This window comes from Lathamus discolor, chromosome 20, assembly GCF_037157495.1.
Source record: "Lathamus discolor isolate bLatDis1 chromosome 20, bLatDis1.hap1, whole genome shotgun sequence".
NCBI lineage: Eukaryota > Metazoa > Chordata > Aves > Psittaciformes > Psittacidae > Lathamus > Lathamus discolor.
The window spans coordinates 2,822,389-2,839,249 of NC_088903.1; the positions used below are offsets into that span (position 1 = coordinate 2,822,389).

At 65.2% G+C, this 16,861-nt stretch overlaps 2 protein-coding genes and 1 long non-coding RNA gene across 3 annotated transcripts in view; 2 read left to right on the forward strand and 1 right to left on the reverse strand.

Annotated features, from left to right (window-relative positions):
• Positions 1-3,141, reverse strand: part of LOC136024284 (protein phosphatase 1 regulatory subunit 1B-like) — a 3,556-nt gene extending 415 nt beyond the window's left edge. Inside the window, exons 1-5 of the mRNA XM_065699501.1 lie at positions 2,448-3,141; positions 1,413-1,473; positions 868-890; positions 202-268; positions 4-57 (exon numbers count right to left, since the gene is read on the reverse strand). Of these exons, the coding sequence (XP_065555573.1) occupies positions 4-57; positions 202-268; positions 868-890; positions 1,413-1,473; positions 2,448-2,528 (286 nt within the window). The 5' untranslated portion in view covers positions 2,529-3,141. The remainder of the gene's footprint in view (positions 1-3; positions 58-201; positions 269-867; positions 891-1,412; positions 1,474-2,447) is intronic.
• A 1,799-nt stretch (positions 3,142-4,940) lies between these two features.
• LOC136024179 (uncharacterized) lies at positions 4,941-6,209 on the forward strand. Its single transcript, XR_010616768.1, has 2 exons — positions 4,941-4,991; positions 5,996-6,209. It is a non-coding gene; the product is annotated as an uncharacterized LOC136024179 (long non-coding RNA).
• Positions 6,210-14,081: 7,872 nt separating this feature from the next.
• Positions 14,082-15,146, forward strand: NEUROD2 (neuronal differentiation 2). Its single transcript, XM_065699167.1, has one exon. It carries the CDS (start codon positions 14,082-14,084, stop codon positions 15,144-15,146), a length of 1,065 nt encoding a protein of 354 aa, XP_065555239.1.
• The last annotated feature ends 1,715 nt before the right edge of the window (positions 15,147-16,861 follow it).

Here is a 16,861-nt window from a genome sequence, read left to right on the forward strand (position 1 = left end):
AGCTGTCCCCCCCGGCCAGGCCACCCTCCAGGTGGGACTGGACAATGCGCTGCACCGCTGGGGAGGCACCAGTGTTGGCACTGGGAGCACTGGTGTCTCCCCATGGAGCACCCAGAGAGGTGTGGGGAGCCCCGGGTGCCCCCAGCCCACCCCGCACAGCCCCGTGCCTCAGTTTCCCCATTCAGATGGCTCATGCAGTACCTTTGAGCGAGGGCGGGGTGTAGGCACACGGGTTGGTCCTCTTTGGTTTGAGCAGGCAGCTCTCACGCTGCGGGAGGGAATGGCATCAGCAATGGGGTCCCGGTGTGTCCCCGTCCCATGTCAGGGGTCACCATGGACCCAAGGGAGCCAGGCATCCCATGTGGATGTGGGTGCTGTAATGGGGGTCCCACCATGGGGACCCTGGGATGGAGATGCTGTGATGGGGGTCCCACAATGGGGACCCCCGGATGGAGATGCTGCGATGGGGATCCTGCGATGGGGATCCTGCAATGGGGACCCTGGGATGGAGATGCTGCGATAGGTGTCCTGCAATGGGGACCCAAGACTGACACCCCTTCCCCAGCGATGAGGACCCTGCAATTGGTATCCAGTGTCAACGAGGACCCTGCAATGGGGATCTACATTGGGGGCTCCATGATGGAGACCCCAGCACTCTGTGGTGTCCCTGTGATGGTCACGGGGCTGTTTGACCGCAGCCAAACCCCAGAGCCTGTCCGGGCTCCGTGTCCCCGTCCCCGCAGTGCTGGCGCCGGGTGCCGGTGCCGGGCAGGGAACCGATAAGCACGGAGCCAGACTGGGCCCTGATAACCCCCCGGTGCCCTGGATGGGGAGCGGGGCTGCCCCGGGTGTCCCGGTGCCACTCACCTGGTAGGGCAGGGACTCGTCCTCTGGGTCGGTGGCAGCAATGGGGAGAGAAGAGTGAATGGGACAGGGGTTGATGGCACCCAGCAGAGCCAGGCAGGTCCCTGCCACCCCCAGACCCCTGCTCCAAGGGTTACCTGCCCACCAGGGACCTGCCACTGCATCCCATCCCTGCCACCCCATTCCTTATGTGACACCGCGTCCTGCCCCTGCCACCATGTCCCATCCCTGCCACCCCATTCCTTACGCGACACCCCATCCCATCCCTGCCACCCCATTCCTTATGTGACACCACACCCCCTCCCTGCCACCATGTCCCATCCCTGATGTCCCAAGCCATAGGTGACACCCGCATCCCGTCCCACCACCACGTTCCCTCCCCGCTACCACGTCCCATCCTGGATATCTCATACCGTGCACGACACCACACCCCATCCTTATCACCGCATCCCATCCCTGCCACCACATCCTATCAGTGACACCAGACGTCCCCTGACACCACGTCCATCCCTGTCCCGTGTCCCATTCCCGGCCGCTGCGCTGCTCACCTGGGGATGAGTGCTCGGAGAGCTGGAAGAGCATGGCCGGTGTGGGCCTCCGCCGCCGGATCTGGGGCACAGCGGGGTGTCACCGGCTGGGGCCACGCCGGGTCCCCGTACCCTGCACCCCGGGGCCAAGGGCCCATGCACATGCCTGCACGTGTGCGATGCGTGTCTATGTATGTGCATGCGTGTGAGCGCGGGTGCGGGCAGGGACCGTGTGGGGCCGTGGCCCCATCCCGGGGTCCCCACGATGTCCCCAGTCCCCCCCCAGCCCCTGCCCGGTTCCCCCGTGGGGGCTCCGGGTCCTGCGTGTGCCTGGGACGTCCCCTTGGGCTGGGTACAGCAGTGGCTGCACCGTCCCCCAGAGTGTCCTGTCCCTTCGGTCCCATCCTTGTCCTTGTCCCTGTCCGGTCCCATCCCATCCCTGTCCCTGTCCTGTCCCCTCCGTTCCATCTCTTCCCTCTCCTCCATCCGTGTCCCTATTCTGTCCCCTCTGCCCCATCCCTGCCCCATCCCTGTCCCCCGGTACAACTCTCCCTCTGAGGGACCGCAGCTCATACAGGTACCTCGGAGCTCTCGCGTCCCGTCCCCGTCTCTCCCTTGTCCCATCCTTTCCCCCCCCCATCCATTCCTATCCCCTCTGTCCCTCCCGTTCCGTGTCCTATCCCCTCCGATCCCACTTACCCTGCTCTCCCAATCCCATTCCGTTCTTTCTGTCCCCTCTAATCCCCCTTGTCCTGCTCTCCCGGTCCCTTCCCCTCCCTCCTGTCCCCTCTATCCCCTCCATCCCTGTCCTGTCCCTTCCGATCCCCCTCGTCCTGCTTTCCTGTTCCCTTCCCTCCCTCCTGTCCCCTCCGATCCCCCAGTCTCATCCCTCCTGTCCCACTCTGCCCCCATCCCTCCTCCAAGACCCGGTACCTCGGGGCTCCCCCGTTCCCCCCATCCGTCCCGGTCACACCGGGGGTCCCTCGTCACCGCGGCGACCCTCGGGGGTGCCGAGGGACTCCCGGGGTGCCCCCAGACCCCGCCGTGTCCCCTCACCATCTCCACGGCGCGGGGATCCAGCTGGCTGGGGGGGGCCGGCACCGAGAACTGGATCTTCTTGCGGTCCTTGGGGTCCATGGTCACCGCCGCTGCCGCCGAGGGGGGGTCTCAGCCACCGGTACCGAGCAGGGAGTTCGGTAGCACCCGGGGCTCCGGTACGGCGAGGACTGAGAGTGGCGGGAGGTGGGGAAAGCAGAGCCGGTGAGGAGGAGGAGGAGGAGGAGGAGGAAGGAGAGGGAGGGAGGACACATCTCCTACCAAGCACTGAATTATTCATCCCCCCCTCCCGGGGCAGGGGGGCTGAGGCCGAGGTAATGAGCCCTTGGGGAGCCCCTCAGGGGGTTCAGAGAAGCTGTGGGGGGACTTTAACCCCTTCCCTGCCGAGGGGGTGCCCCCCGATGGGACAGCGATGGGAATGGGATGGGCAGAGGTGCTTCCATGTGAGCCCCCGTGCCTTGTGCCTCGGTTTCCCCACCAAGCTGCAACCAGGGGGCAGGGGCACGGCCGCTCACACCCTTGGATGGGCAGCAGGAAAATCCCCCCCCTCCATCCCACCCCTGCCTGCTCTGTTCCGCACGGGCCAGGGACACAGCTCAGGCAGGGGTGGGATCTCCCAAGGGCTACGGCCGGGGGATATCCACGGGGACTTGGGACACCCAGAATGTGCCATTGCCGCAGCCGCAGCCCCGGCACACGGGGTGTGCCAGAGGCAGAGGACTCTGCCCTCACCCGCGCCGTGCCCGGCTCTGAGCGGTTTTCCTGGTGGAAAATTCCACCAAACCCAAAGTTTCCCCTTGGGAAGGGGAGGTCTCCCCCCCCCCCCCCCCCCCCAACCGGGGAGCAGCCTCCAGCCCGGCCACCGCTCGGCTCCGGCCTCCGGAGCACCTCTGGGCACAGCGCAGGGGAAGAGCGGCGGCCGGGGCGGCGGCTGCTGCCCCATCACGGGGTGTCCTGGCCGGGGGACAGGGCCGGGGCGGCGGCGCTGAGGAAGCCGCTTCCAAGGAGGAACGAGGAAGAAGGAGCCGGGAGCTGGCTCCGGCCCCCGGATCTCCCGGTGCTCCAAGGGCTGCGGGTGGCCGCGGGCCAGCAACCGCTGCTCCAGCAAAATATTTACCCGAGTGGCACCGTGCCACGGAGCAGCCTCCTCCCGCACAGCGCGGCACAGCACGGCTCTGCCTGGCAAAGTGCGGCAGAGCACGGCAAAGAGTGGCAAAGCTGGCCCTGAGCATGGCCCTGCCGGCCTCAGGGCAGCGGCCCTACGGAGGGGACAGCAGGGGGACAAGGGGCGGGGGTCCCTCGCTCCACCCCATGCCCAGGCTGACCCCCACGCCAGGCTCCGGAGCATCGTCCCCATCCTCATCCCCATCCCGGCATCCCATCGCGGGACCCGGGTCGTTATGGCAACAGGTTCCCCGGCTCCATCCCGCTGCCGTTCCCTCTCCTGCCGCCTACGAAGACACGGAGCGAGGGGGTGGCCGGGCCCCCTTCCCCTCCCTGCGCTGCGGCAGCGGCAGCACCCGCAGCCCCCCGGGATCGGCGCACGCCGCCCGCGCCCGCACCCACACAGCCGCGCACCCGCCGGGGCACGTGGGGAGCCGCACCGGGCCCGGTACCGGAGCCCTCCCCGCCGCGCAGCGCAGGCCGCGTGTGCCGCACACGGTCACTCCTTACCCACCGGCTCAGCCCCGTCCATCCCATGGGCAACCGGGCAGGGGCACAGAGGGGGTTGCGCCTTGCCCGTGCCCATCCCCGTGCGTCGTGGCGGGGGCTGCGGCAGCGCATCCTCCTGCAGAGACAGTAAAAATAGCAGCAGCAGCAGGTTCAGGACGCGGAGTTCGCTCCTCACCGGTGACAGGAGCCGGAGCCGGAGCCTGCACCCATCGGTGGCAGCAACGGCATCGGCGGAGTTGTGGGGCCGCGGTGTCAAGAGGGGAGGCCGTGGGGCTGTGGCCGCGTGGTGTGGTGTAGGGATGGGGTGGCATGGGGATGGGGTGAGAGAGGGATGTGGTGGCATGGGGACGGGGTGACAGGGATGAGGGGCTCTGGGGATGGGGTGGTGTAAGGATGAGGTGCTATAGGGATGGGGTGGCAGAGGGGATGGGGTGGCATGGGTATGGGGTGACAGGGATGAGGTGCTGTGGGGATGGGGTGGCGTAAGGATGAGGTGTTATAGGGATGGGGTGGCAGAGGGGATGGGGTGGCATGGGGATGGGGTGGCATGGAGACGGGGTGACAGGGATGAGGTGCTGTGGGGATGGGGTGGCATAAGGATGAGGTGTTATAGGGATGGGGTGGCATGGGGATGGGGTGACAGGGATGAAGTGGCACAGGGGTGGACCATGGTGGGGACGGGGTATACAGGAGATGGGGCATCATGGTGATGGGGGACCCCAGGGATGGGGCGCTGGGACACACACCCTGGGGATGGAGCACTGTGGGGACAAGGCACCGGGGGGGACACGGGGGGAACACTGGGCACTGCGGGGCCGGATCATCGTGGGGACAAGAAGACCCGGGGACATCGACCGCTGGATCTGAAAGGTGAGTGTCGGGGGGGGGGGGGAGGCGGGGCCTGTGCAACTGAGGGGGCGGGGCTAATGGGAGGGGCGGGGCTTCCGGGGGGGGGTCAGTGGGTGCCGGGCCCCGCCTCCAGTGCCCATCACTCCGGGTGTCCCCCCCGAGCCCATCGCACCCCAGGACCCCGGTGGGTGCAGCCCCCCCCGGGCTGCAGAGGAGGTGCCGGGAGTGGGAACACGCGTAGGAACACGCTGGAGCCCGGGGGGGGCGGCAGGGACCTTAACCCCTTCCTTTCTGGTACCCCCCCAGCCACAGGCATGGGGCCCTCCAGAGGGCATGGGGGACGACCCCCACCAAACTGGGTTTCATTGGGGTGGCTGGGGACATGGCCACCCCTATGGTGGCACTGGGGGGGGTCCAGCATCCCCTCTATGCTGTAGGGCTGGGGGGCTGCACCTCACCATAATGGGGACCCTGATGCAAGGAGAGGACGTGTCCCTGTGGCGCTGGCACCATGAGGGTCCCATCAGGGTGGGCAGGGGGCTGCGTGCTCCTGTTCCCCCCGCTTTGGGCCTGGTCCCGGTGCCACCGGCAGATGCCATCGCCGGTGCTGGCAGCGTCACCACGGTGCTGGCACAGCCACATGGAGAGCACAGGCCTGGGCATGGCTTCAAGGGCTTTGGCACGGGGTGACCATGGCTGGAGCCATCCCGCTTGGCAGCCACCGGCCACTGGCCCATGCCAAGCCTCACACCCCGGGGTGCTGCCATGGGGGTACTGAGGGGTCCTGGGACATCACCTTGGGATGCGCATCCCATCAGATGGGACCATGCATCGGTTTGGGGGAGTCTGTGCCCCAGTTTGCCCAGCCTGAATAGGTCAAACCATGGGGGGGGGCGGGGCACAAGCCTGACACCCCAAGGAAGGAGAGGATGCGGCCACCCGGGGGTCTCCTCTTGCTGGGGGCCGTGCCTCAGTTTACCCACCTGTAGAACCCCGGCTCTATCCCCATCCACCCCTTCCCTAAGGATCTGTGACCTCGGGGGACCGCAACGCCTGCCCCAGTGCCCCCACAGCAGGGTGGGCTGCATGGGGGGGGGGGGTGTCCTATTCCTGCTCCCCCCCATCCCCATCAGTGCCACCCTGCCGGGGGGGGGCCCGGCCGCCAGCACAGAGCAGTTTCGCTGCCTCCATTCCCAGAAGAAAGCCTAAACTTAAAACATCTGTTAATTTATAAACCAATTTAACCATGACTGGTTAATAAATAGGAACCAGCTGCCACCACCCCCCCCCCCCCCCACGCTGCCTGGGCCAGGGGACGCCCAGCCGGCCGGGCCCCCCCCCCCCCCCACCTCCCCACAGCCCCCCCAGGGTCAATGTCACTTGTCCCAGTTGGGGTGTCACCAGGGTGCCCCCCAAGGGGTGCTGGGGAGAGCACATGGAGAGGGTGGCATGGCTGGGATGGGGACTTGGGGTGTCCTGATTCATGGAGGGGGTCCTGGGTGGGTGGTGTGTGTGCACCAGGGATGTGCGTGTGTGTGTGTACGTACATGTATGTGCTAGATATGTTCACGTGTGTGCATCCATGTGTGTGTGCACAGGAGTGTGAGTGTGCTTGCATGGGTGTGCCAGGGATGTGAATGTGTGAGCATCCACATGCGCATGCATGTGTGTAAGTACACACGTGTGTGCTTGCATGGATGCACCAGGGATGTTCATTGTGTGCATCCCTATGCACATGCATGTGTATGTGTGCACAGGAGGGGGCATGTGTGTGTGTGTGTGCACAGGAGCGCGCAGGATGCGTGTGCACAGCCCCTGTGCATGTCCATCAGTGGGTCTGGGTGCCAAGCCTGGACCTGGGGGGCTGCTGTCCCCATGGGGCGACTCACATGGAGCATCCCCACTGCACATGGATCTGGGATGGATGTGGATGGAGACAGGCCCAGTCCAGGCACTGGGCCCAGGGACGACCGCAGGGACGGGGCCAGGTTGTGGGGTCCCCACTCTTGCCCCCCAACACCCCCCCACGCCATCCCCCCCATCCCCGCTCCCCCTCGGCCGCGCGCCCCGACACGTGTCGCAATAGTAATGTAATTTGTACGTTAACAATGGGCAGCTTGAGGTTTATATTTAATTACACCGTTTGCACCAACCTGAACTCACCCTTATTCATCAATAATGCATGGGCTTGTGTTTAGCGCTGCTTAATTAATCTGTGCTTACGACAATTAAAGGCTTGCAAAATCCCCAAAGGTGGCAGCGGGGAGCGGCTGCGCCGTGCGCCGTGCTCGTGGTGATGGTGATGGTGTGCTCGTGGTGATGGCGATGGTGCGCTCGTGGTGATGGCGATGCTGTGCTCTTGGTGATGGTGATGGTGTGGTTGTGGTGAGGGCGATGCTGTGCTCGTGGTGGTGGTGATGGGGTGCTCATGGTGATGGCGATGGGGTGGTTGTGGTGATGGCAATGCTGTGCTCGTGGTGATGGCAATGCTGTGCTCTTGGTGGTGGTGATGGTGTGGTTGTGGTGATGGTGATGCTGTGGTTGCGGTGGTGGTGATGGTGTGGCCATGGTGGCAGCGTGGTGCTGGTGGCCAGCAGAACACAGGGACCCTCATGAGTGACCTCAACACCCACATCCTTCGGGGTCCCCCCGTAGCGTGAGTGGCCACCCACCTCCTACCCAGCCGGTGAGCCCCTGAGCGCTGCGGTGAGGACCCTGCCTCAGTTTCCCCATGAGGACACAACAACCACCAGCAGCGGCCCCTCTGCACCTCCAACCTCCCTCCTCCTCCCCATCGCTTTCTCCTTCGTTTTCCCTTTTCCCTGCCTATTGTCCATGCCCTCTCCCACTGGGGCACACCGGGGCCGGTGCTCCCGGTGCTGCCGGTGCCAGGCAGGGGCCAGGCCGTGCCACACCGGCTCTGTGCCTTTAAGCGCGGCACCGCGGCTGTCCCGGATCAGCCCGAGCGCCTATTAAAATTTTATGCGAAGTGTAAATGGGCCAAGTCTCCAGCTTCCCGCTCCCTCCGAATGATTTATTACTCGCAAATACCACAGAACTAATTAGTATAGTAATTAATTAATACGAATTTGCATATTTGCATGTGCAATTAGTGCAGTGGAGTGATTACTCTGAAAATGAGAAGTTGGGCTTGTCAGATGGTAGTGTGAACTGGAGTGGAAAAGCCTCGTGCAAATGAACCTGGGTGGCGATGGTGGCGATGGTGGTGATGGTGGGCACGCGGCGGCACGCGGTGGCTGCGGCCCCGGGAGGGTGCGAGGCCCCACACATGGGGGGCTCAGCCCCTGGGACCCACATCAGCCCTGGCCTGGCCCTGGTCCCCACCATAGGGACCAGCTCCATCCCTCGGCCATCTCCATGGCGACTCGCTGTGCCAGGCGCATCGCCATGGCAACGGGCTGGGCCACGCATCCTCGCCATGGCGACTGTCGTCATTGGCGCCCTGTCACCATGGAGACTCCCCCCTCCTGCTCCCCAAATCCACTCCATGCCCCTCTTTCCCCATCGATGGCACAGGGTGCTGATGAGCCCCAAAGTCACCAGGGATGCGGGATGGGGGTCCTCAATATCCCCAGGGATGGGAGGCCTCAGAGCACCCTGAGATAGGGGCAAGGATCCCAGGGTGCTGGGTGATGAGGGTCCCCCATTGCCACGCGGCTGGCAGGACGAGCCAAGCCCTGCGCTGAGCCCCACACCGAGCCCCATGATGGCCGCACCAGTCTGGATCAGTGGCCCAAGGCCTGCTCAGGATGGGGGTCCAGCACCCCCAGCCCCACAGTGTGAATCCTGCCCTTTGCCTTTGTCACTGGTGCCACTCCAGCAGCCCCTCGCCCGTGGCCTCGTGCCCACCTGCCCTGCTGAGGCCTGATGCCACTCAATGCACCCCTGCGAGGGTTTGGGGACACCAACACAGAGGGGTCGGGGCGGGGGGGAGCGATGGAGGCAGCCCCCCCCCACTGATCCCACCACATCCCCCCCACAATGTGCCATCTGCCGCGGTGGGGGGGGGGGGGCCGGTGCCGGTTGTGCTCCTTCAGTCACGCTGTCCCCACACCGGTGGCACCATGGGGCTGTAAACCCACCCCTGCTGCCCCATTGACCCGGCCTGGGTGGGAATGCTGTGCTCACAGCAGGGCTCCTGGGGCCTTGTGATGTCACAGGGCAGTGGTTGTGATGTCACAGCCCACTGTGACCTCACCGCTGTGGCCTTGTTACCTCACCAGCAGCCAGTTCTGATGGTGGCACAATGGTGACCTCGGGGTCCCCCCAATTCCAACCCTTCCATTGTCCCCAAGGAGCACCTGACCCTGGCAGGGCAGCGCCCAGGTGATGAAGGAGCAGGGGGAGAGACGCACAAGTCCCCTGGGGCCATCCATGTGCCCTCACCAGGACCCCCCATCCCCAGCCCCAAACTGGAGTCCGGTGGGCAACCGGAACAATTCCCAATCTCATTTGTCCAATTAACAGCATGTGCCTTAAAACCCGCTTGGCCAGGCCTTGCTTCCATGGGCAGGGGGTGAGCAGGGCTCTGCCCCTCCCCTCCCTCTGTGCCTCAGTTTCCCTCCACCACCAACCTTCCCCATCCCACCCATGACCCCTCGGTCCCTATTGAAGCGCCCTTCAGGGACCAGCAAAGCACCCACAACCGCATCCCCATCCCACAGAGACCCCCAACTGGACCCCTGCTCACCAGGGATGAGTCCTATGGGTTGGGGGGGGGGTTTGATGCTCCATGGACAGGGACGGGGCCGGCCTCAGCTCCCGCTCCCTCCGCTCTCCTCCCCTCGGCTGCCATTCCCGGCGGTGGCTCCGCCGCACGTTCTCGCATCCATCTCTCCCCAGCTTTCACCTCCCAGAAATATTGCAGCGCGGAGCCGGCTCCATCTGGCACCGCGGCCCCCGCCTCCCCCCGCCGCCGCTCGCACCGCACTCGGGCCCTGCACGGCTCAGACCCGCCGCGGGGGAACGGGGACCGCACGGTGCGGGGGGGGGACACGGACCCGGCGCGGGGGTACCCCCCCCCCCGTCCCGTCCCCCGGCCGCGGTGCGGAGCTCTGGGCTCACCCCGGGGATGTGGCCCCCGTGCGGGGCCCCGGGGAGCCAGCCTGGACCCATCTGGTGCCCAGCGGGGTCCCAGCAGCACCCAGCACCCCGCTCCCGCCCGGGGCCCGCAGTGTGTCCGTGCCCCCGATGCCACGGGGGCCCCCCCGGCACCCACCTCCTGGATGGAGCTGCCACTGCTGTTCCAGGCAGGATCCCCATCCCCATCCATCCGTCGCCTTCCTGCTGGAGGGAGGGGAAGGAGCACGGAGGATGAGTTTTGGAGGAGGAAAGAGCTTCCTGCACCAGCCAAACGCCGGGCAGCGAGACCCAGGGGACCTGGATGGGGTGGGCAGAGACCAGAGGCGGCGGTGCCGGGAAAACCGGCTCCTGGCCATGGAAACCAGCGGCAGGATGGGGATCAGAGCCCCAGGGGCACCCAGCCCCGACCTCCTGGAGCAGGAGGACCCCCCCCACCCCTCCCCTGCACCCAAATCACCAGCCCCAACCCCTGCTGCCCTCATCCTGGGTTCACCCCAACCCCACTGCCCCATTAAATGGGACCCCCATTCCTCACCCGGGGTGAACCCGCCTCCCAAAAGCACCCAGACACCAGGATGGGGTTGGTGCCATCACCAGCCATGGCGGAAGGGATGGCGGAAGGGATGGCACAAGGGATGGCACCGAGCCCCCTGCTCCTGCCCTCCCCGTGGGCTGTGTCCCGGCACAAGGCTCTGGTTTGGGTTTCCATCTCCCCCCCGCTCCCCTTTCATCTCCTCTCCCTGTTTCATGTCTCCACTTTCTTCTCCCTCCAAGCGCTGTGAATGCTGATGAGCCTCACGCCGGCGCCCACCCTCACCGCTCCCCGGCTGCTAATTAGGCTGGAACGGATGCATTGGGTCAGGGGCTTGTGGCTTCCCCCTGTCCCCATCCCTGTCCCCATCCTTGTCCCCGCACAGGCCAGCGCAGGCATCTCCTCAGCCTGGGGCAGCCCCATGGTACCAGCAACCATGGCACCATCAGCTTCGCTGCCTGATGCCGGGGTGCAGCCATGCCAGGGGGAGCAGAGGGCAGCATGGTAGGGACTTACCCAGAGTGGTACCCATCATTGGTGGGCACCGGGTGGGCTCCTGGGGCACAGTGATGCCCGGCTGGCACCCGGTGGCCAAATGAAGATGGCAACAACAGCGGGAGGTCAGGGCTGCGATGCGCAGGGAGGGTGCCCAGGTTTTGGTACCCTGGCATGGGACTGGCACCGGCGTGGCTGGGGTGGGCTCTGCCTCCCCGCAGGCCGGCTCCAGCTCCGGTGCCATCTGCTCGGCCGCAGCCGTGAGTGACAGTCGGAGGGTTCGGGGGGGACGCCGGTGGAGGCCCCTCTGTCACGTGCCAGCGCCGGCACCTGCACTGGGGGAGTGGGTGATGCCGACACCGCTGGCACAGACCCGGCACCGGCAGCCCTTTGTCTGCGTGTGGGCACAGCCCTGGACAACGCGGACACCGCGGGCACCGTGACCACACCATCGCTGTGCCGCCCTCGCCTGCGGTGCATGGCCGGCACGTGCCATGTGGCACCCGCTGCCCTGGGTCCTGCTTCCCTGGCCTTGTGGGGACAGAGGGATCCAGGACACGGAGGCATCCCGCAGCCGGGAGCAGGGCACCAGGTGATGGGATCCAGCTCCCGGGGACACAACGCACCCGTAAGGGGGTCCTTGGCCCCGGTGCTGCCCACTGAAATGGCACCGGTGATTTCTGGTTGCACAGACACCGTGGTGGGGACAGACTGGGAGGCCAGGGGGTGAGAGGGCACTGCCAGGCTGCTGAGGAAGCAGCCAGCACACAAAGGCCTCGCCGGCTGCGCTGTGGCACGGCCAGGCCTCCACCATGGCCACCACGAGACCCGTGTCAATGGCGGGGGGCACGGACACCGCGTGCATCGGGGAGGCCGCGCTTGTGCTTGTGCAAGTGTGCGCACGTGTGCACGTGTCTGTGTGTGCACGGAGGAAGGTCTGTGCATGCCAGGCTGTGCCGTGGGTCCGCAGGGAGAGGCTGGCACGACCACGCGGCCGAGGGGATGTGGGGCAGCAGGCGGAGGCCGTGCGCCACCGCCATGGTGACCCATAGCCCTGCATCCCCCAGTGCTGCCCACACCCGCACCCACAGCCCCCTTCCTGCACCGCACCGGGCACCGCCACCACCGCCACGTCCCCATCCACAAGCCCCCTGCCCGCACCAGGCCCTCGCCACCGCAGCCATCCCCGGCTCGGCTGGTGGCTGAGGGTGGGGATGGAGCCGCAGATGCCAGCTCCCACCGAGGGTCCCCACGGCGGCTCCCCCCTCGCCCCGGTGCCCGCCGGCTGCCCCCGACACGCTCGGGATAGCCGGTTTCCCCACCGCCCTGGTGCTGGCTCCATTGTTCCTGCCGGCCTCGCCATCGCCTGCATCTCGCCCGGGTCCCATTTTGCGGCGTGTAGGCAGAGCCGGAGATTTGGAAAAGGTTTTTTTTTTTTTTGGTTTTTTTTTTTTTTCCCCTTTTCCCTGGGTTTTTTTTTTTTTTTTTTTTTTTTGGAGTACAGAGTGACAGATGGCGAGTCCTCCTTCCCCAGAGAGACAAATCTCCCTGAATGCAAGCGCATGTCAATCATTAGCTCTCATGTGATAGCTCTCGCGCATGACGTGCCAACCATATGGCACTGGCAGCAGAGCTGGTACCCCCTTTGCTGGGTAGAGATGCCACTCTCGCCTCCTTTTGGATAGAGGACTGCAGGAGGCTGGAGCACCTCAAGGAGCCGCGTCCCGGGTCCCAGAAGATGCTGGGAACAATGAAATAAGAATTCCTGCGGTCCGCCCGAAGGTGAGTTATGTAAAGAAGTGGAGGGCTGGGAGGGCAGCGGAGGAAACTTGAATGGAGAAAAGGCAACTTCCATGTTGATTTGGTTTCTCCGCCGCGTCTCGCCCTTTTTTCACCCGGCTTTCGTTCTCCCCCGGCCCTCGCTTCTCCCGTTCCCCACCGATGGGCTTTTCCCTGTCCCCTCGAAGCGCCCCCCTCGCCCCCCCCTAAGGGAGGGGTTGTTGGCGTTTGGGGTTCACCCCCCCCACCCCGCTTTCACCCCCCCCCCCCCTCCACCCGCGGCTGGGCGCGCCCGGGGCGGCGCGGTCCCGGCGGGACGGAGCGGGCAGCGTTGGCCGAGCGGCATCAACGAAATCAGCGCGGAGCCGCCGCGCCGCCGCCCCCGGGGGCCCCGACCCGGCCGAGCCCCCCTCCCGCTCCCCCGCGGAGCCCCCGGCCCCCGCCCCGGGCGGTGCCCCCCCCCCCGCCCCGGCCGGCACCGGGGGCGGCTCCGGTAGCGCCGCCGCCCGGGACCCCCGCGCTGCCCCCGGCAGGAGAAGGGGGGGGGGGGGACTCAGCCGCCGCCGCCCCCGCCGCCCCCCGCCGCGCCGCCGGTTGATGCCGCCGCATTTCCCGGGCCGAGCTCCGGTGGCCGCGGGAGCCCCGGGGCTGCGGGGCCCCGGGCGGGGCTGACGGGGCTGGAGGGGGGGGGCAATGGGGGGCGGAGGGGGGGGGCAGAGCCGCGCCTCGACCCCCCGGGCCCGGGACGTCGGTGCCGGAGCCGCGGCTGGGGCCGCTCCGCGCCCGCGGCAGGGAAAAGTTGGAGGCGTCAAAGAGGGGCCGGTGGCACCGGGCCCGGCCCGCGGGGCACCGGGGCGAGGTTGGGGGGGGGGGGGGCAGCGACCGGGTCGAGGCCGGGTGGGGGCCGCCGCGGCGGGCGCAGGAGCGGGGCTGCGGGCGGCGGCCGAGGGGAGCCCGGAGGAGGGCGGAAGCGGTGTCGGGGGGGGCCGCATCGCCGCGCCCCGAGGGAGCCCCGGTGCCCCCGGTGCGGGTCGGGCGGTGCGGGAGGCGGCGGCGGGCGGCCCCGCGCTTCATTCGTTATCGGCGGCCGGGGAGCGGCGGGGATGGGGATGGGGATGGGGGGGGGGGGGGCGGGGGGGGGCCGGGGGGGGGGCGGCGGGCAGCCGGTAACGCCTGGCTCTTTGCCCCCCGTTGCAGCCACGATGTTGACGCGACTTTTCAGCGAGCCCAGCCTGGTCCCCGAGGTCCCGAAATTCGGCGGCTGGGCCGAGGAGTGCGAGGACGATGCCCGCAGCGAGAAGGAGGAGCGGGCGGGGAAGGGCTGCGCCCTCCCCGAGGAGCCGCCCGAGGGGGAGAGCAAGGAGGAAGGGGAGCTAGGCGGGGACGAGGAGGAGGAGGAGGAGGAGGAGGAAGGTTTGGAGGAGGCGGAGGGCGAGCGGCCCAAGAAACGCGGCCCCAAGAAGCGCAAGATGACCAAGGCGCGTCTGGAACGCTCCAAGCTGCGGCGGCAGAAGGCGAACGCTCGGGAGCGGAACCGAATGCACGACCTGAACGCGGCCCTGGACAACCTGCGGAAGGTTGTGCCCTGCTACTCCAAAACGCAAAAGCTCTCCAAAATCGAGACCCTCCGCTTAGCCAAGAACTACATCTGGGCTCTGTCTGAGATCCTGCGCTCGGGCAAACGGCCCGACCTGGTCTCCTACGTGCAGACTCTGTGCAAGGGGCTCTCGCAACCCACCACCAACCTGGTGGCCGGGTGCCTGCAGCTCAATTCCCGCAACTTCCTAACGGAGCAGGGCCCCGAGGGCGGCCGGTTCCACGGCCCCAGCGCCTCCTTCGCCGTGCACCCTTACCCTTACCCCTGCTCGCGGCTGGCCGCGGCGCAGTGCCCGCCCGCCGCCGGCCCCGGTGCCCACGGGCTGCGGACACACGGCTACTGCGCCTCCGCCTATGAGAGCCTCTACGGGAACGCGTCCCCCGACTACAACAGCTCGGAGTACGACGGCGGGCTCAGCCCCCCGCTCTGCATCAACGGCAACTTCTCCCTCAAGCAGGACTCTTCCTCCCCCGACCACGAGAAAAGCTACCACTACTCTATGCACTACTCGGCGCTGCCCGGCTCCCGGCCCGCCGGCCACAACCTGGTCTTCGGCTCCACGGGGGTACGCGGGGGGGTCCACTCCGAGAACATCTTCCCCTACGACATGCACCTCCCGCACGAGCGGGGCCCCATGTACGAGGAGCTCAACGCCTTCTTCCACAACTGACCCCCCCCCCCCACCGGGGATGGCGGGGAACCCACCCCCACCCCCCACCCCCCACCCCCGGAATGATTTTGGGGGGGGGGGGGGTGCGGAGGGGGGGGGGGGCAGGAGGCACCGGCGGCGGCCCCCGCGGAGCGGCCCCCGGGGCTCCGCCGTGGGCTTTGGTGCAATACGGGGACCGGGACCCCGCTCCCCGCGGGGACAAAGTGCTTTTTTGGGAGGATTTCCCCTTTTCCTTAAATTCTTGCTCTTCTTTACCCGTCAGTTACATGCTCAGCGCTATTTATTGAGTCAAACCACCCCTAGCCAGTCAGTTCAGTCCGTATTTAGTTAGCGAGCGACTTATTTATCCAGGTAAATCCTTTTTTACTTCAAGAACTCAGTTAAATTATTATTTATTACGTTAAATCCTTACTTATTACGTTAATGAATTAATAAGTTAAATTATTATTTCTTACGTTAAATTATTATTTCTTAACTTGAAGAATTATTTCTTTGGTTAAATCGCTATTTATTTGGGCATATTATTATTTGCTTAATTTATTATTTAAGTAGGTAAACTATTACATTTATTATTATTATTATTATTATTATTATTATTATTATTATTATTATTATTATTATTATTATTATTATTATTATTATATTTCCCGGGGGGAGGCGCCCAGCGCGGCCCCGGCCTCCCCCATTCACCTTCCCGAGCCCCCCCGGGCTCCCCCCTTCGGCCCTTTGGCTCGAGCCGCGTCGTTTCCTTATTAATTCGTTTTCATTTCATTTGAGCTCTGTATTTTTCCTCCCTTTTCCCCCTCATTTTGGGCCGTTCTCCCCCCCCTCCACTGCCGCCACCGCCCCCCCCCCCAAAACACAACACCCCCAACACCCCCCCCCCCCCCCCCGGTATTGGACACCCGCGGGAGCGAGAGGAGCCGCGCTGCGGCGCGGAGCGCAACTTTCCGAAGCAATAAAGAGGCGAAGGGAGGAACCCACATTTCTATCTATGCAAGCGGGCCCGGCCCGGCGGACGCTCAGAGATGCACTTTGCTTTGGGGGGGCCCCGGCCCCGCTCCCCACCCCGGGAGCTCCTCTCGCAGCGCGTGTGTCAGGACGTTTTCTACCTGTTTTCAAAAACTTGAAACGGAAAAAGACAAAAAAAAAAAAAAAAAAGGAAAAAGAAAAAAGAAACAAAAAAAGGGAAAAAGACAAAAAAAAAAAAGGAAAAAAAAAAAGAGGAAAAATAATAATAATCACGGAAAAAAAAATGAAGCGACACCCCCCCCCCCCCCGCCCCAGCCCCGCGGAGCGCCCCGGTTCTATGCAAGCGGGGCTCCGGGAGGGGAGGGGGGGAAGCGGGGCTGAGCCCTCCCCCCCCACCCCGCGGCACCCGCCCCGGCCCCGTGTTTCGCTCCGCTCCGGTTTGCCGCATTCCTCCGGTCGGAGCCACCGGAAGGCCGAGAAACGGCTTTGATTTTCCTTCTTTCTTTCTTTCTTTTTTTGCCTTTTTTTCTCGATCTTGGCTTTTTTTGGGGGGGGGTTTGGTTTTCTTATTGGACCCTGCCCGCACCCCCTTCGAGAAACCAGCATTTAACAGAGCCCAGGGAGGAGGAGGAGGAGGATTTCTGAGAAAAACGTTTCCGAAACGAAAAAAAAACCCAACAAAACAAAACAAAACAAAAAAAAGAGAAAAATCTGAAAAACAAAAAAACAAAAAGTTTTGCAAA

Excerpts from the sequence above, each read along its gene's own strand:
- NEUROD2 (XM_065699167.1), top strand. The coding sequence starts at position 14,082 with ATGTTGACGCGACTTTTCAGCGAGCCCAGCCTGGTCCCCGAGGTCCCG.